Source organism: Pagrus major, chromosome 18, assembly GCF_040436345.1.
Source record: "Pagrus major chromosome 18, Pma_NU_1.0".
Lineage (NCBI taxonomy): Eukaryota > Metazoa > Chordata > Actinopteri > Spariformes > Sparidae > Pagrus > Pagrus major.
The window spans coordinates 34,139,667-34,167,478 of NC_133232.1; the positions used below are offsets into that span (position 1 = coordinate 34,139,667).

A 27,812-nucleotide genomic window follows, 5' to 3' on the forward strand; every position below is an offset into this window, starting at 1 on the left:
CAGCGTATTATTCTAGCTGCTTTTCTGTAATGAGGCAATTTGTCTCAGGCACACTTGGAAAGGTGAAAACGTGCGTCATCAGGCCTCGTTGCACACATGGAAAACGCGGCTTCAAAGCGAGCAATTTGTGGTGAGCACATTGTCAGTGGTTTGATGGATCAATGAAACAATTGGCCCCGTCCGCTTCGCTCTCCGTCTCTCACTCACACTTCAAAATCGTCCCAATAGATTTGAGTTTCCTCGCATGTTTAGACCTGAAAAACGACTTAAAACATCAGTGAGCTGGACAGAAGGACTCAGACGTGCTGCTGAGACATTTCCAAGGCCAAAGTGAACATAAGGCCTGATTCACACACACTGAAGGTTGACTGAAGAGTGGAAAACGGCTCCTCTGCCTCTTTAAAGGATGACGCGACATAATTTTTCCCTCTAAATGTGTGTATGTGTGCGTGGACGGAGTGGAAACAGGTCGCTTTTTTTTTTTCATGACCATACAGTCACCCTCCTCCCTCATACCTCACACACACACACACACACACACACAAACACAGGTGGCTGTAATTAGTGTGTTGAGCCCATTCATGGCACAAGATCAAACTGCGGTGCGCTCGGCTTCAGGAAATACAGAGCTCTGCTTAGAGTTACACACACACACACACACACACACACAGATGCATGCACCTTCACTCTTTTATTCTCTCTCTAACGTGATGCTGGCGTTCAGACGGTTTCCCTCGAAAAACTGTTTTTGTTTAGTCTGCGAGTGAAGCAGAGCTCTGTTTGAGTTCAGTGTAGAAACTCACACACTCAGTGTTTACTTCTGCAGGGAGAGAACACAGGCGGAGAAGGTGGAGAGCTGCAGGGGATTATGGGTTAGATAAGCCTGAAATGTTTAACATCTCCGGTCCGAAACTTCAGAATACACACGGCTGTTTTTTTGCTGCAGCCGTAAGCAGAACTTCCACAGATGGACCAGCTGGGCACAAGGTTATAAAAGCAGTAATAATGCTGCTGGAGGAAAAAGCTCGGAGCTCGGAGCGGTCAGCGCTTCATATTTATGAAGTATGTGTGCCTCCCTGTATTCAGACATGATGAGAGGTATTTTAAGACAAAAGAACGGTTTGTTTTGTGATGAAATTATGAGGTGGTTTCACGGTGTGGTTGAGAAACAGAAAACGCACAGTGAATATTGTTTAACGTGGCAACGTTTTGGCGATCAAGGTCTTGGTCAGGTTTTTTTTTACCCCGGTGAAATCCTTGATGGCAGAAACAGTTGCTCAGTCATTTTTAAGCCGTTGGATTGGGAGTCACATCCTTCTCTAAAAATCCTGGAAGGAAGAAGGAATGTCTTTCCAATTTTATATGTCTTGTGTGTTTACTTATTAGTTTTAATGAGTTGTGAATGATTCAGTGCTGGTTGAACACCTGCAGGAATAGGCATTGGTGTCGGGAATGCGTCGGGATCCCCCAGCAGGAGGTGGGAAGCGTTGCTGGGCGGAGGGACGTCAGGGGCCTCATTTATAAAAAACAGTTCTTAGATCCGTACTTGAACTTTATATCAACATAGTTTCCTACAGTGTGCTTACATTCATAAAAGATGCTGCGCGTGAAAAACCTCACTTAAGCAGGTTTTAAGAATCCTATTTTATTTTCTTTAAATCTCAAACGGACCTAAATTTACAGCACCTGCATTGTGATTTCTGCTTATGTAATGCCAGCACAAATGAGGGTTTAGTCTGGACCAAAAAAAGAAAATCTAACTTTTTGGAAGGAGAAATTACAGCGATGGTAAATGAGATTGAAGCAAGCCAGCACATTATTCAGTGCAGTAAATAGAGGGTGAACAAAACAGAGGCAAACAAACACAGCTTGGGAGTGTGTTGCCGCTGCATGTTGCTTGGACACATTTGTTTTCCTCCGACAACCAGCAGGAGAATCACTAAAGTCAAGTCACGTCTTTGCTTAGATATAAGATCACTTCTATTTCATAGAAAAGTTTAATAAATAACCGCTTATAAATGGGTTTTTACTGAAGTCATTCATGAGATCAAAGCTGATTGTACGTCCGTTTTATAAATGAGGCCTCTGGACTACCTGCAAACACGACCCGGCCCCGGATCAGCAGCAGAGAGTGGATGGATGTATACTGATCGCCTGTAGATGTTCGTCTTTGTTTTCCATCTGTTTGCCTGATAGCACAATGCTTCAAAAAAAACCTACTTAACCAGCGTCAATTAAATTTGTTGAGATGTTTGGCATTGAGTCGAGGAAGCACTAGCACTCCATTTACTCTTGACAGCAATCCAAAGCATTTTTGCACTACATCTACGCTGCAGGGAATTGAAATATGACTTCAAACATTTAGCGCCTCTTATGCAATCCAGCTCCGGCTGTTAGGACTTGGAACAAACTCGGGTCCTGTCTCACCAGCATGAAGCTTAAAGCAGTTTTCTCTCACTGCATCCTGATTCAATTGTGACTTAAACATTGCACATTTTGTTCCACTAGAGAATGAAGGTGGAAGATGTGATATGAGTCGATGGGGAATGCCTTTCTAGATTCAGTGACTTTGGAAAAACTGAAACTGTTTGCTCGTGTCAAAGGCACTGAAGATCAAAATTGTTGGACATAGTTGCACAAAAAACTGTTAAAAAGGCACTTTTAAGTCACAACTGATGTGTTTCTTGCGTAATAAAAAACCTGAATGTCAGATTTTTCGATAAAACATAACTGCTGATGAGGTCTTTGTTACCTGAACCTTCAAAAAGAGGAACAAGACCCACACACACACACTCACATCCTGAACCCCCCTTAGATCTGCCGTCACGCTGAAACTCTTGCCAACCAAAGACCTTGCTTAATCAACCACATACCAAGATTGCTATATGAAATAGTTTCTGTGTAAATGTGTGTGTGTGCGTGTGTGTGTGTGTGATTGGCTCACACACACACACACACAGGTTTGTATAAAGTAGGTCAAAAAGCTGGAAGCAATTCCCGGCCGAACGTTGACGTGTGTTAATCATATTTCAGAGAGCCAGAGCCCAGAATGGCACAACGTGTAATCACATTTGTAAATAGCCTCGTAAAAATGTGCTCGTAAAGAGTTTGTTGTTGTCTTGGTCCGGTCCGAGGGGGCAGAGGGAGGGAGGGAGGAGGGGAGGGTTGAATATTTGAAGCAGAAAACCCTGTCAGGTGTCGGTGGGTGTGTGTGTGTGCATCTGTATGATGACGATGACGATGATGATGATGATGATGAGATCAGACGTTCCAGAAACATTTCAGCGAAAGATGTTTACCTTATGAGGACCGGTTCTGTGTGTGTCTGTGTGTGATTCAGTGATTTAATGAACGTTGGGAGATGTCATCACCTCGAACACACTGCACACTAAATACTCTGGGCTTACACACACACACACACACACACACACAAGCTGTTAATCTGTCATCTAAGCCAGTGTTGTCGGCCACATAGAGTAGCAGTTAACTGTTATTGTATGATTGTCTGTTCTGCGGTTACAGTTAATAAATCTCTCTCTGCACTGTCGCCTTTTTTCTCTCCAAGTCGTGTCTTTTCATCTCCCTCCTGCCGCCTCTCGACCTCCTCTGAAAGTCGGTCGGTTCCCGTCTCGCTCTCCGTCGCAGCTCCTTTCAATGTCTCTCTCTCACGCTGTTAATGGAGGACTGTGTAGCAGCACAAGTTATAATGATTTCCATAAGGCTACACAGCCTCTCCACAGGAGAGACTGTAAATCACAGTGACAGTGTGTGTGTGTGTGTGTGTGTGTGTGTGTGTGTGTGTGTGTGCGTGTGTGTGTGTGTGTGTGTGTGGACAATGGCTCTGTGGAGTAGCAGTACACGTGTGCAGACGTGGACGCTAGCACACATCTCACTGTTTTCTCTTGAGAAGAGTCAGGAGACGATGACTGTTTTCCTCTGGACGTGCGTCAAAACTATGGAGGTTAGATTTTGTGAAACGACTTGACGAGTGATCAGAGGATTTCTAACAAAAAGTGACTGGAAAAACAATTTTTCCGTGGCGGATGACAAATAGGGCTGCAGAATATATTGATATTATATCGTTATCTTGATATGAGACGATGTACCGTCTTAGATTTTGGATATCGTTATATTGTGATATGGCATAAGTGTTGTCTTTTCCTCGTTTTATAGGCTGCATTACAGTAAAGTGATTTAATTTCTGAATTTACCAGACTGGATCCACATTACTGATGATTATTTATCAGAAATCTAATTTTGTAAATATTTTGTTTGTCATTCCTACAATATTGTCACAACATAGATATCAAGGTATTTGGTCAAACGTGTCATTTTTTCACCCACCGCTAGCATTTTGAGGTGCTTCTGAGGAGGTTTTCAAAATATCGAGATATCCATTGTGTGTCGGGATATAGCCTAAAAATATTGTTATATTACTTTAAGGAGGTATCGGCCAGCCCAAGTGGAAATCACAAGAATTATTGACAATAAAGTCCAAGAAGACCAAAAACATCAGATATTATGAAAGTAAAGTTATCAATTCATGCTGTCATTTTGAAATAAATCATTTAGTGTCAAAATATGTTTAAAAATGTCACAAGGTCCTTTAGAGCTTCTACATTTTCAGTCATATAAAACAGAGAGAAACAGCAGACAAACTGAAACCAGCTGATATTTGACTATTTTTATTTGATAAATAATGAATTGATTCAGTCAGACGGTGTATCGAAATAGTATTTAAGAAATAATTCCCAACTTAGGTCCAATGTCATTAGTATCTGTCACCATAAAACTGTTGATTTATTTGTTTATTTTTATTTATTTTTTTTAGGTAAATTAAGAAATAGCTGTTTATTATCTTCCTGTAGTGTTTTGTGGTTCGACTTGTCCCCGTGTTCATCGAGGGACGATTACACGAGCTGCTAATTGCACGTGAAACACGACTCGTACTGCAGACAGAAAAGTTTCCACAGAACATCTACAGTATTACATCTTCAATATTGGAGCCACAGCATGTAAATCTAACCATTTATTATAATGACACTGTGAGTAATGTTGAAACTTGTGGCAAATAAATTCAAATAAATACCCCTGAAATGACTGTGGCTGGAGAGGAAAGTATGTGTGGAACGTGGGGTCACAGAGAGATGTTGGACGTCTCTTTGTTCACCCACAAATAAAAAACCCCTGCAGTGTAGAAAATGCAGCAATAATAGGCTTATAACACAAGAAGGAACCGCAGAACATGTGGTTGTATTGTTTCCAGAGTATCACTGAGGCGATGGAGCTATAATGACAGTGTGTGTTTAAGTAGAGGGTCAGCGCACTGACAGGCCAACTAACTGCTGAAGGACGAATTGTGTTTGTTCTGCCGGTTGTTACAGTCGACGGGTTTTGGAGGAGGAGGCGTCCAAAATGGCATCGAAGTATAAAGTTCTTAAAGTTCATCTGTCTGACACCCAAACACAATATTTACCATCGTATCCAATGTCTCCAAACTCGTCTCACATAGCATCTTTGATTTACAGGACCCTTCATCGAATCTACCAGAGGTCCCTTGTTGAACAGATTAAGAGGTCCTCAAACATCTTGATTTTGAATTTTCTGCTCATCATGTTGCAGTTTTTAAAGTTTGAGTTACTTTTATTTGTCTTTTTCAGTCATAGAAGCTCTCATTGCTCCAAATGAACTGCCAAAAATGTCAAGTGCATAACCTCCTGCAGACTAAACTAAACAATCCCACTGAGGAAGGAGATGTGCAGAGCAGAGTTTTTGTATAAACCTTAAATGTACAAGGGAGGAAGGTAACACACTGAAAAACCACGATAATGAAGACCAGATAGAGATCGAAAGAAGGAAAGACAGAAAGGACTGGTGTCACCAGCGAAAGGAGTCAGATTGACTCTCACATCCCTCCAACATCAGTCTCTCTGTGCCAGGTTTGAATGTGTCGTCATCTCTGCGCCACATGTTTGTAACTTAAAGCAGCCGAGATGCTTGAAACAGTTAGCTGGTTCGTCAATCTGAGGAGGCAAAGCTAAGAAACAGCGACCTGCGGGGAAGACACACCGCTGCCACCACTGTAACTTTGACACTTTTATGGCATTGACTGAACTGTTGAATTGTCGAATGTCTTCAATACCTAAGGAGTTAACCTCATCAGTCAGTCTTATCTTGTTAGTGAGACAGTAAGCATGCAGCATGCAGGAAAACAACTGGTTCTGCTCAAAGAGGCTCAGATTTGTTCAGGAAACAGTAACGAAGTCAAGGTATCGGTACTGGTATCAATTTTTTTGTGCTCTCTGGTTGGGGGCCTTTTAAATCACAGTATTACAATGATACAGGGCTCAGTAATCAATGACGATCAGCCAGCGGCGATAGATGATGGCATCGTCCACCAGCCCAACCCGAGCTGAAAACTCTCTGCAACGTTTCTTGCTGATGAAGATAAAGAAACATGATCAGAAGCTTCAGATGTGATAGAAAGCTTCAGCTACTCAGTGGACCTGTTTTATAAACTGAGGTAAAGAATCAACATTGAACAGTAACTTTCTTACAACATGTCTCTTTTCTGCAGCAGTCCAAGTTAAAATTTGAGTTAAATCACAATCGTGAAGTTTGAAGGCTATTTTATGGTATTTCAGATCATTTTCCTCCAATGAAGTCTGGTTAAACTTCAACTTTGGTTAAACTGCGATCCCTTGCAATATCTAAAAGCAGCTATTGTTGATGAAGCAAAAATAAACCCTCCTGGGAGCCAGGTTTTTCCGAACAATGCCTCTTCTTCCAATGTTATGCAAAACACGTTCACTTGCGGTAGCTCCTGTCTGAATTATGAAGTGAAACATCAGGTCTGGATGAAGTGTGAGGCGAGCTGTGCCTGTCTCGAGCCTGAAAACATTTTTTATGGGCCCAACAGTGGTTTCTCTGGGTTTGTCAGATACACAAACTCACATCGGGCTGGTTTTGGCCGTGATGCTGCAACAACCGGCGGTCAGTCGGAGCTGACACAGAAACATCTCTCTCTCTCCCAGCACATGCACGCACAGAGGTTCTGTCCACATATCCAGTGTCTCTATATTAAAACCTGGAAGGACACGACCCTTTAGGAAAACAGTGGCCCCCTGGACACACTCACACATACAAACACACACACTGGCCTGTTGGGACTCATATTTCTGAGCGTGTCCAATGCAGCTTTTTTCTCTACAGACCTAAAAGTAAATACAAGACAGGGTTACACAAATACACACACACACACACACACATGGGTACCCCTTGCCAGTGAATGTGTGAAATGTAGCACACTGTTGAAACCCCCCGTAGATTAAAAGAGAGAGGAATGAAAAGACACGAAGAAGAAAAGAGGCAGAAAAATGAAGCGGAAAGCAGAAAGTGTGAGGACAGAGAGCGGAGGGTGGAAATGAGACAAACAAAGAGATTTAAAAACAGAAACAAAACTCATTAAATAAATGATAAAAGTAGTGTGGCACATGTTTTATAGCCTGTGTGGTGGAGAGGATTTGCAAAATTGGGAGGAAAAAGACTTAATGCTGCAAACTACTGCTGCAAGTAATTAATTGCAGATAATGTTCATGGTGGGCCGTCATAATACTGGATTTTCACGATATCTTTTTTCGCTTTCGTCTGTCATCTCCTTCAACATGATTTTGTGGTCGCCACATGCCGAGACCTCCAGGAAGAGCGCCAGGCTTTGAATCCTTTCATAGTGGCCAAACGGTGTAATTACAACGTCACGTGACGCACTGGGGATGCACTTTTTTCCATAAGCTTACATAAGTCAAGCCATTAGGTCAAGCCAAGTCTAAGAAGAGCCGCTCAATTAAATTATATCATCCCCGTTTAAGTTAACTGGATGTTAGCCTTCTCCGTCAGCCGAAGTCTCTAGTGAGCACAACACGGAAGATCCGGGTCATTTTATACCCGGAAAGTCAAACCGTTTAATAATCCAATAATTATGAACACAGTCCTGTACTTTTGCCTTTCATTCAGTTTTTCCCCCCCAAAAAATATCCCAATCAAATGTTTTTATGAAAGAAGTCAAACGACTGGTGCTCTGGAAGTTCAAACTAAATGTGACGCTCTTTGGTATGAAGCAACCTTTAATTAGATTTTAGCTATTTGAAAACAACGCATGTTAAAAATGAGCTCAGTAGCAACAACAGCTGTTTTCAGGGTCAATGTTTCTGAGAATTTCAGTCGAAGAAAGCCTTTCTGAGCATTTCTTTAAGGCGATGAGTCAGTCTCGTAGTTTGTCGGTTTGGTTTGAGGCTTAAAAGTCTTCGTATAAGGATTTTCTGAAACGTAAATGGAGTGAATACATGGAAAATTCACTTGTAGATCCAGAGTCATTCAAACATTGGGCGGTCACTGTTGCGCTCCATGTACTGTAACTGTAACGATGCTTTATACCAGGGACGTTGGGTGTCTTTAGAGTGAATCCTTGCTGTTTCTTTAACTATAAACATATATACGCTCGCTTATTCAACTTGCCTTCACATATGTGTGTATCTGTGGCCATGTGAGAGCGTGTGCGTGAGGATTAGCTGTTGTAATCTCCAGCCAAAGTATCTGGCCGAACATTAGAAGGTGGAACGGGATCAGAAGAAAACACTTTGTTTATTGAAAACAGCTGAAGCAGGGAGGGAATATGTTTTCTACTCTGTGTGTGTTCAACTTGAAACAAAACAGTGAAACATTAAAGTCTACTCCCGACCCTGCACTCGTATAACAGAAGTGGAGAAAGGTGTAAAACTGACTCGGCTGGCAGAAACTGTTTCTGAAGCCTCGATGTCGAACATGCTGACAGAAGTGGGATGTGCAGGTTTCACACTCAAAGACGCAGTTACAGTTTTACTCTCTACAGGTCTGGAAGGTTTTAGAAGGTGCCACGTGTTTTATGCAGTATATATGTGAGGGAACGGCGTTTTAGTCGGAGTCTTGGGCGACAAAGTTGCGTTCAAGAGTTTGGTGTTAATAACACTGTCATTAGTAAAACACATTCAGTTCGCTCGCTCTGTTCTCTGAACATCTTTGGATGAAAGCTTCCTCTTCAAGTCATGAGTGAAGTGATAATGGAGGAGTCAGCTGGTCGTGTGCGGCGTCAGGTGTTTACAGTCAGACATTAACTCTGTGTTGACATCAGTCACCTGGACTCCACTGTCGGGCCAAGTGTTGGGATCAAGTACTTTTTTTAAGTAGTTTTTTGGTTATTTCATGAAGAGTTTCCTCTCTGACGGATAATATAAGTTTATATTTGATATTATTGATCAAAAGCTCCTAAAAACCTCATCAACTTCGCCCTAAAATGTCGATATTTACCCACCTTTATGTGAGAAACTGTTACAGTGCAGTCATGTGATTTTTCTGAACACAGATAAAGGTGCATGAGGTGTTTGGAGACAGTTCTGCTTTGTGTTTCATTCACACACAAACTTTACTTTTATTTTACTTGCAATAACAATAACAAATGACAAGATTATCATGTTTGATACTCTGTCCCTTTAAGTAAGTAGTAAACTCTGATTTAAAGTTAAGTTTTCTTTCTAAGGCAGATATTTACATTGATATTATCAGTCAACATTTAGCACTCAGACGAGGACAGTCTCGTAATCTATAGAAATCTTTTATTCAACTCCCAATTCCCAAAAAGTTGCTTCGTAGAACGTAGTGTCCTCACCTCGATACAATACCTTGAATATTATTGATATTTTAGACCGTGTTCGATGCCACGTGGAAAAAACTGGCATACCACGAGAACGTTATATTTCTGCTGATATATATATATATATATATATATATATATATATATATATATATATATATATATATATATATATATATATATAATGAAGTACATGCATGCGTACAAAAGACTCCACGAACCTTTATGTTACCTGTATCTCAGATCTATCAGTGTTTGTATAGTTTATATTGGAAATTGAAACACACCCTTCATACATCTCCTGTTGCCTGTTGCTGATTTGTCTCTGCAGCAGTATCTCGGCATGCGGCTGCTACACATATATATGTTTTGAATTTGGGGAATACTTTGAAACCTTTGGATGTAAGGCTGCACTGTACGGACAGTGGAAGCGGTCCAGCCCCCCCCTCTGTGAGCGGGTCTGTAGGAGGTCTGCCAAGCAAAGTTTACAGGCTCGCACCAGGCCTGGGGGAGGGTTCGCTAGCTGTTAAGAGTGCTAAACCATGTTCCCCCCTTCAGATCAGACAGCCACGCCGCTCGGCTTCAAACGCGCTGCCCTTTCTCAGAACACGCCGTGCATGTGGCAGGAGGGAGGGACGAAGGGCGGGGGAGTCAGAGGGGAGGGAAGGGGGAGCGAGGTGCAACGGGAATACCGGCACCTCAAGTTACCACTTAGTTAAAAAACGTCAGAAGACACGCAGCCACACATGCACGGACACACCCATGTAGGAATTCATATCACACACACAAGCACACACATACAGGGTCTGCCAGCGTGCTATTAATACCAGCCCCGAGGATGCAGGTCATGCCTCGTATTTGCATTTCAAATGCGTCGTTCATTCCATCATCCAAATAGTGATGCTTTTAAGACATTTGGCGCTGCATTAATCACTCTGAGCTTTCAGGTGGTCCTCTAAAAATCTACGCTCAGATCTGTGTACGTACCAACACGGGCGATAAACATATCCATTTACAATTACGCACGCACTCTCTTGTGTTTCCTGCAGGTGGTCCAAGGCTGTTTGGTTCCCTTTTTCCTTCCATAACTACCATCAGATTTTGGTTGAAGTTTCAGGTTCAAGCGAAGTTAATCGCTCGAACCCCTCCCCCCCCTCATGTATTTTGACAGACCTGATATTGCTCTGTATCAGCCGACCCCACCTCTCCGTTAAAGGGCCCCTCGGATACATTGGTTCCATCTTGAAGCGGTTCCTAGCGTGACGATCCAGACAGATGTTTGTGTCTTTTTGGGTAATCAATGTATGAAGACATGCTGAGGGAGGGAATCTGATACACATGAGAGTAAAAGCTATTTGATACTGTTGACTAGATAAAGGCTCATACAGTGCAGACGATCCAAAAAGAATTTGCTCTTTGCACAACGTCGTTTATCCAGGAATGTAATTTTGGGAAAATTCTCATTTTTTTCCTCTTTCTACATGTATAAGGATCACATTTTCTATCATACGTTCTCAGTGGCACGAGCCAGGAATGAATAGTTTTCGGTTTAAGGATAGAGGCATGTTACACAAGGCTGCACCCAACAGTTATTTTCAATATGGATTCATCTGTCAATCATTTTCTTGATTATTGATTAGTTGTTGGGTTCATAAAATGATGTCTGAACATGTCTTGTTTTATTCACAAGATATTTAGTTTACTGTCAGAAAAGATTAAAGCAACCAGAAAATAATCACATTTGAGAAGCTGAAATCAGAGAATTTTGATATTTTTCCTTAAAAATGACTTAAAATGATGAATCAATGATAAAAAGAAATTGATTAATCAACTGATTGTGGTTCTAGAGGCGTCTACACACATGATCACAATACCAGCATATTCTAGATGAATAACGACCGCAGGTTTGATAGCTTCAGATATTCACAGGTAACACTCACTGAAGCTTCAAAGCCCAAAAATGGTATTCGGTGCAGCGAGTGCTCCGAGGTCTTAATATTTTAAAATGCTTATGACAGTGATGCTTCATCTGCATCCAATTTGTGAGAGGAGACCAATGTATCACCGAAATCTTTGGATTTATGCTTAACAAGCAATCATACATCATGAGCCCTGTACTGAGCGTCTGCAGCTGCTGATAGAAAACATTAAAAAAACTCTCCTAATTTCATGACGCTTCATGACATTTGTTTTTGGTTTGCAGCACACGGACCCAGCTCAGCTTTTGTTGCACATAATTCATGTTTATTTTACTGTAACTGGAGCAACAAGTGGGCGTCGAGATCGAGACAGCAGATTATTTATTTGTCTGATCGTGTTGAGTTTGCTGCACCAGGTCTCTTTGTATGAAGTAGCGATCAGCTTTTCAGAGGTCGTTCAATTCATTAATGATGTTTCTCATCTTGTCTCCTTCACCAGATGACTCCAGTTCAAGAGGTGGAGCAGCGGCGGCCAACGGTGACTCTGAACACGCCCCGGAGCTGGCGGGGAAACTGGGTAACCACTCACACCTTATTTGAACTCATCTCAATTAAACATTTTTAAATGAGAAGGAAGCGTAGAGGTGACGCTTTAGATAGCCGAGAGTGTGTAACATCTTAAAAAGTTCAGTAGCAGGATGTAAACACCTCGCCCACCGTCAGAGGGGAGAAGGTGAGGGTGTAAGCCCACACACAGGCACACGTCAGGGTGGTTGTTTGCTCAGATAATTGGCTCTGACAGAGTGGAGAGCAGTCTATTTGTGTAAGGTGTGATTCGGTGGGACACATTCCTTCCCCCTCTCCCTCCTAAGTCTCCCTGGTCCCCCTGTCATGTAACTAAACCCGTCTTTCTTTGCTTGTATTTATCCTTTTATCCGACTCCTTCTCCTTCTCCCTCTTTCTTTCTCCCTCTCTGTCATAAACGTCCGGGCACATTCACACTTAAATGTCAGCAAACACTTTACTCTTTTTTCTGTTCTCTTTGTTTTTTCACACACATTCTTTCTCTTCGTCTGTTTGCCTCTCTGCGCTCGCACACAACCAAACGTACACACTCGCTGCTTTGGCTAAGGCCTCGTTCAAACCAGCTCCAGCTCCCTTGTTTATTTGAGCGAGATCGGCCCGCCGACACAGCCGTCAGTCCCTGTTAGCATCATCCATCGAGACAGGAAATCAAATAGATATCATGACTGTTTTTCTGCTGTTTACCTTGTGATCAATTTCACAAACGATTAAAATGATTTCCTCTGTCTGTCCGTCCTGGGAGAAGGATCCTGCCTCCGAGGCTGTAGCTGAGGATGTCATTCACTGTACAGATCATAAACTGAGGCAATGCGATTGTGATTTTGGGCTCAAAAAATAGAACTGACTTGACCTGACTCTGTGATAATGTGCCAGAGTTGTAAAATATATTTATTTATGAGTAATACCAAGTGTTGATAAGCCTTTAAGGTTGTAATTTGTAACATTTCTGCATTCAAATGTAAAGAATTACCAAAACCTTTACAGTATATTTTTGAGCTGTGTACTTACATTATCCCAAATGTTTCCAACAACTTTTAAACCCCCCAAAAATCTAAATTTTATATAACGTAATGGTGCAACGCTGCTGCCACATTTCTGTTAGAGCTGGGCTACATTAGCTACTTAGCAATGGCTTAGGGAATTTTATTGTGAAATAAATTAATGAGATTAGCATCCATTATCTCATGTAACTCAGAGCTAAACAGAAACAAAGTCCAGATCCTGACCCAGATGTAAACATTAAACCTGAGACAAAGTCCCGTCAAGATGAACTGAAATTACCTCAGTTAGCTAAAATCTCTTGAATCTCAGAATCAGAGTCAGAAATCACCGTGCCGTCTCTCTCTCGCTCTGTTTCTGGCTCAGTGTCTGATCAAAGGCGGGCAGTCGGAGGGTCAGCAGTATTTTTACACTGTGAAGTGTGGCGTTGAAGTGGCCCCCGAGACCCAGAACAAGCCTGCCCTCTCGCCCGTTCTGGCTCTCACCTTCTCCCCTCTTCCCTCTCTCTGTCACAGCTTTCTCAGTTTTGCCCTCTCGCTCTGTTTTTCTTTCTCTCTCCCTCTCGGTGTGCCCCCTCTCTTACCTTTTGCTTTTTTTATTGTTTTAACTCCCACACTCTTTGTTCTCTGCTTCTCTGCCGTCACTCCAGTTTTTATTTGTCTGTTTTTTAAGTAATCTGTCGGTCTGTATGTGCTAACCTTAATGTGAACTTCTCCTTCCATCTGTTTTCTCCCTTCACTCCTGTTTGATTTGGTCCAGCTTTAACAATATAAATCAGTTCATCTCGGTTTCACTTTGCTGTATTTTGTTCATTCTCTAATCTCGTCTTTTTCCAGTCCAGTTCAGCTGCCCTTTGCTTTGGCTCTGTCCCTCCAATTTCCAATCAATTTAAGCCAGTTAATTAATGTGTTCATCAAAGTTGATGAAATTGCCAAAATAGTGAGCTATTAATCATCATCTCCTCCTTCTCCTCCACTCTCTGGTAGATCTATTGACTCAGTCTGGTCACAGTTCAGCTGTAGTCCGGTAGCTTTTTCTTAGACCCGGGGGGGTAAAAGTCGAGACTTAAAAGCCTTTGGGGTATGTTTGTTTTGTCATCCTGCCCAGCTTCCTGTCGGTCAGCAGAGAACTATATTCTGCTGAGTAATGAAGCCGTAGTGAAATCTCCACATTTGAGCGCACAAACCCGTCACATAACTCTCCCGCCTGTTTGTTTACCCTGAGCTAGAATAATAACCGCGTCCAAAGAAAGAGACGCAGCTTCGGTAGTTTCTGGCTGATTTATCGCCCCGGTTGATGGCTATCTGCTGCGGCTGGAACATGAGGGCTGTAAAATCAAGCGCTCCTGTGAATGATTTCCTCTCCTCACTCCCTACTGGATCGTTTCTTTCCTCTTTGATCTGTTTTCTCACTGATTGTTGTGTTGTGTGTGTGTGTGTGAACAGATGCATGGCCTGCATGGAGGGATGTGGATGTTTGAGTAGTTGACTGACGTTAACTGGCCGTTTTATGTTTTGTAAGAAAGGATTTGCATGACTGAACGGATGTTTGGTGTGATGCTAAGTCGCCGTCTGGCTCTTCATGACTTGTGCATTGATACACAGTCATGACGGGGTATTTACAGTGATGTTCAGAGGTACAAATACTTCTTTATTGTACTTAAGTAGATTTTTCAGGTATCTGTCCTTTACTTGGGTCACAAGACTGATTTCAACCTGTCAGTCAGGGTTCGTATGGGTCCTGGAAGTCCTTGAAACTGCTTGAATTTTAATGTTAAGGTCTAAAAAATACTTGGAGTTGTGATAAAGTACTTGAAACTGCTAAAAAGGATGGAGCAAGTGCTGCCTTTCACTTTCCCCACCCAGATTTGTTCCTGCAGGCCGGGGAGTGTGATTTTAGAAGCTCTCTTCTCTAACTTTTAGGCAAACACTGCCCCAAATGTACTTCTACTTTACTTGAGTAAAGAAGGTTCCCAGTCATGTGACGGAGAAGAGGAAATGATTCAAACATTGTTTACTCAAACAAAACAATTAAGTTTATTACAGCAAATTAGGTTGTGTATACCCGGAGGCACGCTACAATATTAGTTAATCTTACATAACCAAATCTTGTGTTCACTCCTAAAAATGACCTCCAACCAAACACAAACATTTCTCTGCAGACCGAGATGACTCAATTTTCTCCTAATTCCATTTTCTTGTTTGTGGAAACACATGTCAGTGTGTTTACACCGAGCCTGAATGTCCTTGTGTTTGGATGCTGATTATTAACTTCAAAGATAAACTGATTTCATGGTGCGTAAATGAAGGCTACGCACCAGTGCAGAATATTCATGGGAGGAAAATGAATTTGCTATGTCATTAGTTGCTGCAGATGTCTGCAAGGGTTCAACCAATAAACGCCCAATTGAGCAACAAAGAAACGACGACTCACAGTTCATTAAACCAATCACACATAAATACAATATCTGTGTGCTGACAGGGAGCTCCAGAGAACCCTTTGGAGTATTTATATCACTGACAAACAGTAGTTTGTCTCTTTTATCCGTTCATCAATGTGAATTTTATCTCATATCAAAGGTTGCAGCTGCAGCTATTTTGCAGCTGCCTTATCTGCCGCTGCATTCCTGAAGAGGTAAAACAATGGAGGACGTGGAGTTGAGCTTCCTGGCACAACTTCACCTTCATCCAAGGTGCATAGAGAAGAGAAAAACGTCTAAAGAGGTCAAAACTCCAGCGACTCTTGTAGTAAATAGATACAGATACAAAAGAAAAGAAAAATGCTGAATGTCTGATCTGATTAAGTCAATAATCTCTCACCCACAGTATACAGTTTGTACATACATGTAAATATATGTTTAATGTACTTTACTTTACCACTTCCTTGTGTTTTGATACTTAAGTACATTAAAGTACAGAAAATTGCTTTTGATACTTTAAGACTTTTACTCTAGTACTGTTCATATCTTTACTTACACTCAAGTATGACTGTGGGTACTTTTAATAACATATATTTAAAAAACACATATATCCTGTCAGCCAGTCCATTAACAGCCTCTTTTTCCTTGTAACATAATTTTTATTGTAATGCGACAAAACATTTTTTATCACAAATTAATTTCAGTAGTTTTGCTCTCAAGTCTTTTATGTTTGTTTGCATTAAAAAGACACAAAAGTTTATAATTATTAGACCCACATGTTTTGGCTTGTGGCCATCAGATGACCCTGATGAAGGACAGAAGATTGGAGATGGACAGAAGGTTAACTGAAGGGTTTTAAGAAGAAAAATCAAAGAAAAAAATAGTAAAATCTTATGAAAATCAGTGAAAGCAACACGTCTTCTAAATGATAATCCTGCTTTTATTTGTTTGATAAAGAAAATTGTGACTTTTCTAATAGAAACCGTCTCGTGAGGCTTCAAACATTCCTCAGCCCTCCGTCTGTGTCGCAGCCTCTTCACATATCTTGGCTTTGATCGCTCTTTAGGTCTTATAAAAGTCACATTTAAGACTCTCTGATGAATCCCATGATCTTTCCCAGTCCGCTCTCTTTCCACTGGTCTGAAGAACTGAACACTGCTTGTAAATATAAAACTGCTCTGTAAACCGTTTATCTCTGCTAATAACTTCTTCTGTTCCCTCTTCTCCCTCCCTCCCCGTCTTTTTTCCATCTGTAGCTCACCGAGAGGCAGAAAGAGTTTCTGTGTGTTATTAATCTCTTGACTTTTACATTTTAGTTAAAATTGTTGATGCACCAGCAGCCAGGGGCAACACAACCTTCTCACTTTCCCCTTCTCTCCACTGGCAGTGCGTCCACGATTCACCCAGCCATCGAAGATGAGGAAGCGTGTCATCGCTCGCCCGGTCGGCAGCTCGGTGCGTCTGAAGTGTACAGCGAGCGGATACCCTCGCCCCGACATCGTGTGGCTAAAGGACAGTCGGCCGCTGGTGGACGAAGACGGTGGAGTGGCAGGAGAGGAAGGGAAGAAGAAGAGGTGGACGCTGAGTCTGAAGAACCTGACGCCGGAGCACAGCGGGAAGTACACCTGCCACGTCTCCAACAGAGCAGGAGAGATCAACGCCACCTACAAAGTGGAAGTCATACGTGAGTCATCGCACGTTGCAAAGATACAGATTGTTTCGTGAAAGTAGAAAAGGTTTCAACTTTGATAGAGGTTGGTTGAAGATTAGTGTTTGGAAGAATCTGCCCAGTGTAAGTGCTGCAGGAGAAAACCCAGAAATATTTCATTTGCAGTTACAGAAAAGCAGAAGATCTCTGCGTTTACTTCATGCCGTGACACATCAGGAAGCACATTTTTGTAACTGTGGTGCTTGAGCTGTTCCTGCTGGTAAATGATACAGTGATATATACAAGCAGGAACGTCTCCCACCTCAACAATAACATACATTAAGCTGTACACAGTGTGTGTATCACTGTTTGACCGAGAAGCCTGTCTGACTTAATGGTAGGGTCTGAAATGGCTTTTGTTTCTATTCTGACTCACAATGCAGTGATTATGTCGAATGTCTTAAGATCGTATGATCAGGAACACCATAATTTACTCTATTTAAATGATTTGCTGGCAAAGAGTCTGATGACAGTGATCAGTCTGAAACATCGCTGCTTATTCTGTTTTGGCCTGTGGACAGATTTCCATCTTGTTTTAACAGAGAAAGACGTGAAGATGTTCAGTAATATGCTGTGTTAAAAGTGTTAACCTACAGCTTTAGATTGTTTTAAAATCGTGATGTTGAATAAGAGAGTATTTTCATGGGAAACATTTTGTTTTTGTCTCATTCAGGTTGAATTTACACGTCCAGATTCTCATTTTAATGCTGCTTGAAATAATTAATTTAATGGCGGTCGGTTACAAAGTAGAGCTACAGGCCACACACACACACACACACACACCAGTGTGCTCACTAATGACTTGCACCAAGAATAGAAGTTTAAAATAGCTTCTAAAAGCCTCCTTTCACTTCAGTGGCATTTATTGATCACCACCAGGCTCGTCAGTAAACACCGGCGGAGCGAGCGAGGAATGTTCAGCAGGTTTCAGTTTGGAAGACGAGCCAGCTGCAGTTTTTAGTCTAAGAAAGAGAGTAGCATGTGTGTTACGATGAGCTGTGAGTGTTTTTTGACGTATTAGGTCGCGTCTGAAGGCTGCAGAAGCTGTTTTGTCGCTGGATGATTTAATGTTAAGCAGCTCGGTGGAGTAAAACTGTGCGTTACTGAACGTGATAGCTCTGTTGAGAACCTCCGACTAGCTCCTCTCACTTTACTCGACACATCTGTTGCACATTAAAGTCCAGCTGTAGTCTTTCCTGAAAGACACTCACACGTGTGCACACATACACACGTTTAGACAGGAAGTAAATCAAACCGATGCTCGCTTGTGTCAAATGTGACATTTTCTCCATCAGCAGAGATTCACCCAGCTGTCAGTCATCGTCTAGTTGTCTTTCTAACAGCTGCTTGAAAGAAAAACTAGAGAAAAAGACAAGTACAGCTCTCACAAAGACTGCAGAACCATAAATATAGATACTTGAATATAGTACAATGAAGATGATAATCTATCTGCTTTGCACCTGCTTGACTAGAAGTCTGAGATGAGATGCATTAAATAATATAAAGAAAAATGAATGCCAAGAGATTTCACACTAAACTTTGAACTTCCACGTGTTTGCTGGATAAGTTCTGGCAGTGTTGTTTGTGTTTGTGGTTCATTTGCATTTGATTGTATGTAGCCATGCTTACCAGATGCCTTTGGGACGTGCTGTGACTACATTAACACATTTAAAGTTACAGTTACAGCACTCTGAGCCCTCTGCAGCACTGTCTGCAACACTACACATGCACTGCAGAAAACAAAGAAACTAGACTTCAGCCTTTCTTTACAGAACCACATGAGCCTCCCTGGAAACTACAATCCTGTCCAACTTCTAGAATTAAATCCTCTCACAGCCAAAACTGAAGATGCCGTTTAAATCTGTTTAAGAAAGGTTTTTGAAACAGCTGATGTCAGTCGGGAACAAAAGAAAAAAATCTAATTTTCTCAGGTTACGTTCTTGTGAGATTGCATTTGCTGATACTGAAAACAGAGACTATTGAATGTCTGGCAGGTGTGTTTATTCTGCTGTATAAACTGAGAAAGAAAAGACAGGAGCTGAAGATAAGGGATGTGTTTGTGTATCTTCAGCACAGACGGAGGATGTGGTGCTGAATACAGCGGATACTGTGTAAATAATGCTTAACCACATTATATTCTCTCAGGGCCTGTGCCTTCTTTTGTGACTTTCATTCAGTTCAAATACATTGAATAAAAAAGAGTTCATACTGTTTCCTCACTGTGAATTTAACTCTGATTACAGCTGAATTTGACAAACCGCTTATTCTATTCACACTTTGTCAAATAAAATGAAAATTGAACATTAAATATTAAATCTAATTTATTTTTTTTCTGTGTCTGTGTTCCTTTCTTCAGAGCGTACCAACTCTAAACCCATCCTGACCGGTACCCACCCTGTCAACACCACCGTGGACTACGGAGGAACCACATCTTTCCAGTGTAAAGTCCGCAGTGACGTCAAGCCGGTTATTCAGTGGCTCAAAAGAGTCGAACCTGGTGACGAGAACAAATTTAACTCCACGATAGAGGTACAAACACACATTTCTTTGTGTAAACAAAATCCTCTAATGGTTAACTAGAAATATTTGAACTTGTTCTCCGTGTGATTAAATTTAAAGGTTGGAGACCACCGGTTTGTGGTCCTGCCTACAGGGGAGGTTTGGTCGCGTCCTGATGGATCCTACCTCAACAAGCTGCTGATAACCAGAGCCAAGGAGGAGGATGCCGGCATGTACATCTGCCTGGGAGCCAACACGATGGGCTACAGCTTCAGGAGCGCCTACCTGACGGTGCTGCCAGGTCAGAGGAACAAAGACAAAGAAACTAGCATGCACACATAGAGAAATGTTATATATATGTTTATGTAGATCAGTAATCACAGTATCTCTCTGGAATATAATACAAGAGAGGAAAATACTTGATTTGAATGTTCATCAGCTAACAACATGCTAGCATGCAAGAAGCAGCCTACAGCATGTTAAGCTAACTATTATGTTGCCATGACTGACAGGAAGCTGCCCAAACCAACAGACCAACACGTTTCTAAATCTCGACAGATGATTCTGTCGTCTTTCCCATCATTAATACATTTCTTAATTTCCTTACAGATCTGAAGCCGCAGAACAACGCTGTCCCGACAGCCACATCCCCGAGCCTCCCCTGGCCCGTCATCATCGGCATACCAGCAGGTGTCGCCTTCATCCTAGGCACCGCCCTCCTCTGGTTCTGCCAATCAAAACGCACCTGCTCCTCTTCTTCTACTTCCTCCTCTGCTCTTCCTGCCCCCCAGCGTCTACCTGCAACAAATCGTGACCGAGCCTGCCCAGCGGTGCCTTCTCAACCCGCCGGTGGGGATAAAGATTGTCTTTCATATGAGGACTACATTGCCCATCAGCAGCTGCTCCTGGCTCAGGGAGGCGCTGGATTGGCTCCTAAGGTCTACCCGAAGATCTACACGGATATACACACGCACACTCATTCACACGTGGACGGGAAAGTACACCAGCACCAGCACATCCACTACCAGTGTTAGCAGCTAGGCTAGCAGCACGCTGTGGTGTTTCACATTCAACTCTAACACGAACAACAGTCCATACTAATGAAAGCTACGTGCAGGAGACCATGAGGATTCATAAACAGAAACATGGGATCACGCAACTCTTCCTCATTATGCTGCAGACACGGATTTATAAAAGACACAAACAATGAAGAATGTAAAGAGAGAATACAAAGATCCTTATTTTTAGCCAATCTGGAGCTGAATCCAGTGAAATATATGAGAGAAAAATCCCAAACATGTTTTATTCAAGCCTGTTTTTATATGAATCTTTTCTTTATCTGTCTCTGTTCTTTTAGTACTTTGGACACAACCAGAACCTCCTCAATAAAAGCAGAAATACAGCTCACCTACGCTACAAATCTCCAAGTATAGCTAGAGTTATACGGCATTCAGCACGCTGCCTCATCCTGGATGATCTATAAAGAACAATATAGCATGTGTGTAATGTAACAGCTTCATTTCAGAGTATATCACAGGCCTCAGCCCAGCTGAGCCTTAAGAAATCAAGACGAACTCTCCCTGTATCCACGCCCTCGGACGGGATGACGGCTGCTGGTTTTTGCTTCTGCTGCTATCTGTGTACTTTGTGGAAAAGAGCTGATGTGAAGCTGAGTTCAAAAAGCATGGATGTCTCTTACATTGATTTTAGCTGCAGCTACAGTGCACCAAGGATCTCCTCCGTGAGCGCACCTACCGACAGCTTCTGCCCCTTTACTTCCTGGAGAAAGGTGGCATTTCCCGTTCCACGTCACCTCCTTCTCAGCTTTGATTGATGCTCACTGCCTCTAAGAGAAGAGGGATAAAGGATATCAGTTCTCCTCATGTCAAAACGTTCAACCTCTTTAGCCAAACAGCACAAAGGGAAGATCGACAGTGCCCAGATGTAAAACGGTGCCTTCTGAGAATTGTTTCCAGATTTCGTGGATCACTGTCAGATCATTGGATATGTCACAGCTTCTTGTTAACCTGTCATGAGATTTAGAGGGCTTAAAAGAGAGGAGCTTCACTCAAACTCTAACTTAAGGATGAGACTTCACGTCCTCGACTCTTCTTCTTAAAGGCGCCTCACAGTTTGACCTCAAGTATAAAAGAACAGGTTTTTGCATGTGCTCTGTTCTCCACACATGGTTTGTTACAAAGCCTCTGCTTTCATCTGGTGTCTCTTGTTTTATTGTCTAATGAGGAAAAGGTTTGGATCTTCTCACCTGCTGAGCCCTCTGATCCCCTGATCAGAAACATGGAAGCTGGTAAGGTTAAATGATTGGATGCAGGTTAAAAGAGAATCTGATATCAGTATTTTGTTTATCATTTCAGAGCCATACATTTTGCAGAAGGCTACATTGATCTACAGAACCCACTAACTAGTACATGAGTACATAAACTGCTTTTAGTGCTTTAAAGTGGCGATGAGATGCATCCATGTCTTCATTCTGTATATTTTGATTGACCACTTTAAAGGAGCACTTTGTAGTTTTGGGGAAGAAAAATCTGAATTAATTGATTAACATGACTGAATAAATAAACTTTCCTCAGAGAACAACACAGTTTTATACCATATCCATCAAATAAATATGTCTATGCTTGTATTATTGCCTTATTGATATGGTAAATATTACTTTTCTGGGTTTTTTTCTTTCCAAAACTACACAGTGCACCTTTACGAGATGTTTTAAATAATGACATCCAAAAATTAGTTTGATTTGGGTTTCAGTAGGGTCAAAAATAAATATTTGCTTCACATGCCAGTCACAACAAACCAAAACAATGGATATCTATTGAGTGGATGGTAACATTTGAATTTAAATTGGTAAAATCTTTTACTAGTCATGTGGCCAATGGACAAAAAGATAACTGTCCACCCTGTTTTAAGGCATTTTCTCAGAAGAATCATATCAGGGTTCCCAAAATACAAAAATGATCATAAAGAAAAAGGTTTCAAGACCAAAATAATCTCTTTCCACCAGCACTAAAATCCCAAATCTCGAGATTCCTTTCAAAACTGCAACTAAAGCATCAGAATAATTTGCAGATCTCGTAGCAGCAGCGTGTCACTCTGATTCCCATCTTGTTACTTGGTTCGTTCATGTCTTTGTTTGACTGCTTGTTTCTTCTTCTGTTCTCATTGGACTGTTGTACACACCCAGATCAGAACCTCATCAGAAACCAGCCTCAGCAGACCCTCTCACTGACTGCACAGTCAGACTTTCTTAAGCTCTCTCTCAGATGTTCCTCCTGTTGTTCCTGTGCTCATGAATCTAACCACTATATTAAAAAATGTGTAAAATGATACGCTGAGATAAGATTTAGATTTCATCTGAAAGGCGCGCTCGGCCGTGTGTGTAGCCGAGACAGCGGGGTGACTTTGTCCACAGATGTCTGAACGTAAGAAGAATGTTTAAAAAATGCTGGAAGGTTTATGTGAATTATTAAAGTATATCAGCGTTTCTCTCTGCAGATCTTCTTCAGGACAAAAACCAGCAGTGAGAACTTTACAAGGCTGCATTTAAACAACCATGTGACAGGAAGTGATATATGGAAATCACCTGGTAACTTTAGTTACACATGTGCTCGTTCTTCAGCATGTAGTTTTACACATGAACCTTAAGCTCAAGGAGGAAAATGTACAAATATACATATATATATATATATATATATATATATATATATATATATATATATATATATATATATATATATATATGTATATATATCCATGAATGCCATTTTTTTATAGTCATTAGAGACACATGTTTATTTTCCTTCAGCTGTAACTGAAAATAGGCCTTGAAACATTTCATTATCATCTCCCCTGTTCACACATTCTTCTTGTCCTCCCATCTTTAGTGTTTGGAAACATCTGTTGACAGAGTCGCCCTGAACAGCTGCAGTGTGTTTCTTTTATTTAAAACTGTTTCTTCCGATGCTCGCAGGGTGGAAAAGTTTCCAAACAGGAACATTTTTCTCAATCGATGCTTTATTTTTTCTGTGAAAACCATCATCAGATAAGTTGCCTTCTTTCATTTCACATGTTTATCTCATTTTTTTTGTGTCAAAGCTTAAGGACTGCCAATAAACAGACTGTGTATATGTGCACTTAACCACTAGCATGTACATGGAATGACATTAGTGTTGAGATTATAGGATCTGTTCGATCACTTAGGGAGGATGCTTTGGACCAGTCAGTAGCTCGAGCAACATATTGGCCCAAACAACATCGTAAAAAGCTCAAAGATTTAAAAAAAGAACATGTGTTTCTAATTTATTTTCTTTTAAACATGTTGGTTTTTTTCATATAATTGGGCATTATACTGCATGAGTGGATTTTGTGTTCTAATAGTAATGTAAGCTATGTAGCAAATACCATGTTCATGTCATTGTAAGATACTGTATTTATACGTGCTGACGGAGTATACGAAATTTTATCGATAATCTTTGTATCGACAATCTTGTACAGTCTATTGTCATTTAGGTTTCTCCCATTGTAATCATGTTATTGGTGCCAATAAAAAAGTTAAATCTATGTATGACTGTTTTTGTTGGAAAGTCAGAGAGCTGAGTCAAAGGTTAGCACGTCCTGTGCTGTGGCAACGAAACACGTTGCTAAGAACAGAAAGAAAACGTGCGTAGTTCTGTTTTAAGTCATTTATTATTATCTTATTGTGTTGCCATGTCCTGCCCTGTTGCCACCTCCGCCCCTGTGCAGTTGCCCCGTCCTTTCAACAGCATTTTCTTTCACCATCTTCCTCTCCTAAATGAGTCAGAGAGGGAGGGATGCTGGGCCTTCACACCCTCCATCTGCACGGACCACACGTCCATCTGTCATCTCTCCAGACGGACATGTTGACGGATGAAACACCGGCTCGCGGCTCTCACAATTGAAGGGCTACAACTATTTAGAGGAGGACGTTCGCTTGAAGACAGTCCCCATGGTGCAGTGATGGACTGGACTGGACTGGAATCTCTTTCTGTGAGGTGACAGAGAGCAAACAGACACGGAAAAAGACCTAAAATTACATTTCATAGATGATTTATTGGTTAATATAGACCTAGCCTTGGACATACCACAGAATTAAATCAGTTTTAACTGGAGGCCACCTTGTGATGGGATCACACACCCGTCAACATGTTAATGTCACGATCACCTGAGTGCTTCAGTTTACTTTAGTGACGTGTTTTTACATCAACCTGCAAAGACTGATATCACTCACTGCCAGAAGAGGGAGATTAAAGTCCTGCAGGTTTAATATTACGCGATAAAGAACGATATGGCTTTAACATGTACAGAAAGCAACCTGTTTACACATTCAGCAGTCACAGGGCAACATTAGCGTTAATCTGGAGTCGTGTTTTCTGCTCAGATATTCACTTTCCTTTCAGCTTGTTTCCACCAACTCCTAAGGAAAATATCTGACGTCCTGGAGGGTTTATGAGAGAAAATCACGTATCAAGTGGCCCATATTCACAGTATAAGTTTTACCCTCATACACTGTATATTTTAACCAAAATAGCATCATAGCTTTCAGGATTTGAAGGTTGAAGGTTGAGGACGGGCTGGAGGGACTGGGGGAATGGAAAAAAAATACAATGAAAATATACAAAGAGTCAAATCATCGTACAGGAATCTGCGGTTCTGACATGTTTGCAAAGTCAACAGTTACTCATGACTTTATGACCTAACCCAGGGATTTACTAATCCTGGATCCCATGGATTTCTTTGCGTCCGATAAGCTTCACATTAATAGCCGAGGTGTGATATTTAAAGCTGTGAAACATTTTACTTTTTCTGTAAGTGTGAGATAACAAAAACACTCGAAGCCTGAAGATACTGTGCGAGGAGAATATGTGACTTTTCCAGGGTTGTTCTCATCCTTGACATTCAACTCTCATTCTTGTCTTATCTCACAGATTAGCCTTTTCCTGCTTTTTTGTGTTCCTGGTCGCCTCCTGTGAATTTGATTGACTTGAAGAGCCGGGGGGGGGAGGACGATGGGGAGGACAGACAGGGGAGGAAAAGATGAAGAGGCGCAGGGAGGAGGAGGATGACACAGGGCTGAGCTGCTGACAGATGTGTTGAGCTCACTGCTGCTCTGTGATGAAGAGAGGAGATGAGAAAATGGAGAAGAGATCAGTGAGGAGTGTGAAGAGCAGGAAGGGAGGAGGAAACATCAGGGAGGCACGACACCTTCTGTCCCATCTGTCTCTGCTTTAATTTGTCATTTGGTTAAAGCAGCATATGTTAAAATTAGGACGTTCTCAAGATTTGTTTTATTTTTTTTCTTTGTAGTCGTGAAAAGCTATCTTTAACAGACTGACCTCCACCACCAGAGAATATAAGTTAACTCATTTTAACACAAAGTATCCTCTGTGTGTTTTTATTAACCTTTGTTCAAGCAGGTGAAAGTGTCATTAAGATTATAAGCTTTTCCGAGAGAGGTCAGGTCAGGAAGTCAACATACAGTAAAGGTTTCACAATAAACATATAGAGTATCAAGCAAAGAAACCTTTTGCACCAAAGAGCGGAGATTATCCTGTAAAAACAATCCTGCAGATATTTGAGGTATCAAGTGACCATTTAAATAAATTGGAAACAACAACACAAACACTGGCGACCAATACGAACACTGCGAGCTTCATTATCTCAAAGTCCACTGTGTGTTTTTTCCAAAGGCGTGTCCTTTAATTCTGTTTTCTTTGTCCTTTCAAGAGGTCGCTCAGTGAAAGCAAAAGACAAACGTGACGTGGGGTCATGGAAAATGTTGTCTTCATTGTTGAACAACCACTATTGCTGATTAAAATCTATCTGAAGAGATGATGTGCTAAAGTTTTATTCATGTAACATTCAGACATGCTCCTTCCTCACTCTGTGACGTAACACAGACATTACCTTGGTTGGTACACATTTGGGATAATGTAACAACAAAAAGTACAGCAACTGTCAAGTGTTTCTGGACTCTGTAATGAATAAATGTTACATATTGCATCTTTAATCTGGATGGAACATGTCGCCCTCATATTTTGTAATCTGATAAGCACTTCTGATCGACCTCCAGTGAGCTGCTGTTGATTTAGAAGACAAGTGTGAATCTACAGAAATCTCTCCTCCCGCTGTCAACAGTGATGTTGTGTAGTCCTTTGAACATGAACTTGATTGTTGTTGTTCGGCGGGGACGCCTCAACTTAAATGGAAAAAAGTTCCTGATAAGAGTTTCTAAAAAGGAAAGCTGTGCTTCAGTGTGAACCACAGTGTGTCAAGACATTCCTGAGCTGCTGAGATGAAGGATGAGCCCTTCGTCTTGTTGAAGTCAGTGTTTTTGTTTTGTTTTCCGTTGACAAGAACCTTCAGTCAACATCACTAATGTCATATAACAAACAGAAACATTTCTCTGCGGTTGTCTGCAACAGAGAGACACAAATATTTAAACCACAATAACCAAAAATAATGTGATGTGACAAGAGGCCACAAATTTAAGTTATGCAAGTCCAGTTTTCTCTGAGCGATGCATTATTCTCTCGCTGCTCCAACCAGTAAGCATACCTTCACCACAAATTTTTTTTTTTAAGCAAATAAGCCATCACAATTATTCTCTGTTGTAGCCCTCCTGCTTCCTATGGCCGATAAGTTGGCTGCATTTTGACTAAATCTCGTCCATTGCCAGAGCAAATGTTTTGTCCTTCAGACCTCGAGGTCTTGCAGGACCTTGTGCTCGCTCTCAGAGTGGGTTCTGGCGTGCGGTTGGCTGGTTGAAAAGGGTGTGAACCCATGGAGGAGATTCCTGGGCGCTTGAGTCAACAGCAGCTGCGGTTGGTGATGAAGAGAAGCTGTCCAAAGAGCTTTTTTACCGGCAACTGCCTTTTCACCGTGAAAGGACGGCTCAGGTGAATGGAGTCAGTGACCATGAAGGGCTCACACACAGACATGCACCTGGGAGAAAACATA

At 41.5% G+C, this 27,812-nt stretch overlaps 1 protein-coding gene across 1 annotated transcript in view; it reads left to right on the top strand.

Annotated features, from left to right (window-relative positions):
• The window catches only part of fgfrl1a (fibroblast growth factor receptor like 1a), a 76,553-nt gene extending 52,158 nt beyond the window's left edge, over positions 1 to 24,395 (top strand). Inside the window, exons 4-8 of the mRNA XM_073486737.1 lie at positions 12,104 to 12,181; positions 16,995 to 17,291; positions 19,672 to 19,844; positions 19,935 to 20,115; positions 20,424 to 24,395. Coding sequence (XP_073342838.1) covers positions 12,104 to 12,181; positions 16,995 to 17,291; positions 19,672 to 19,844; positions 19,935 to 20,115; positions 20,424 to 20,848 — 1,154 coding nt within the window. The 3' untranslated portion in view covers positions 20,849 to 24,395. The remainder of the gene's footprint in view (positions 1 to 12,103; positions 12,182 to 16,994; positions 17,292 to 19,671; positions 19,845 to 19,934; positions 20,116 to 20,423) is intronic.
• Positions 24,396 to 27,812: the final 3,417 nt, after the last annotated feature.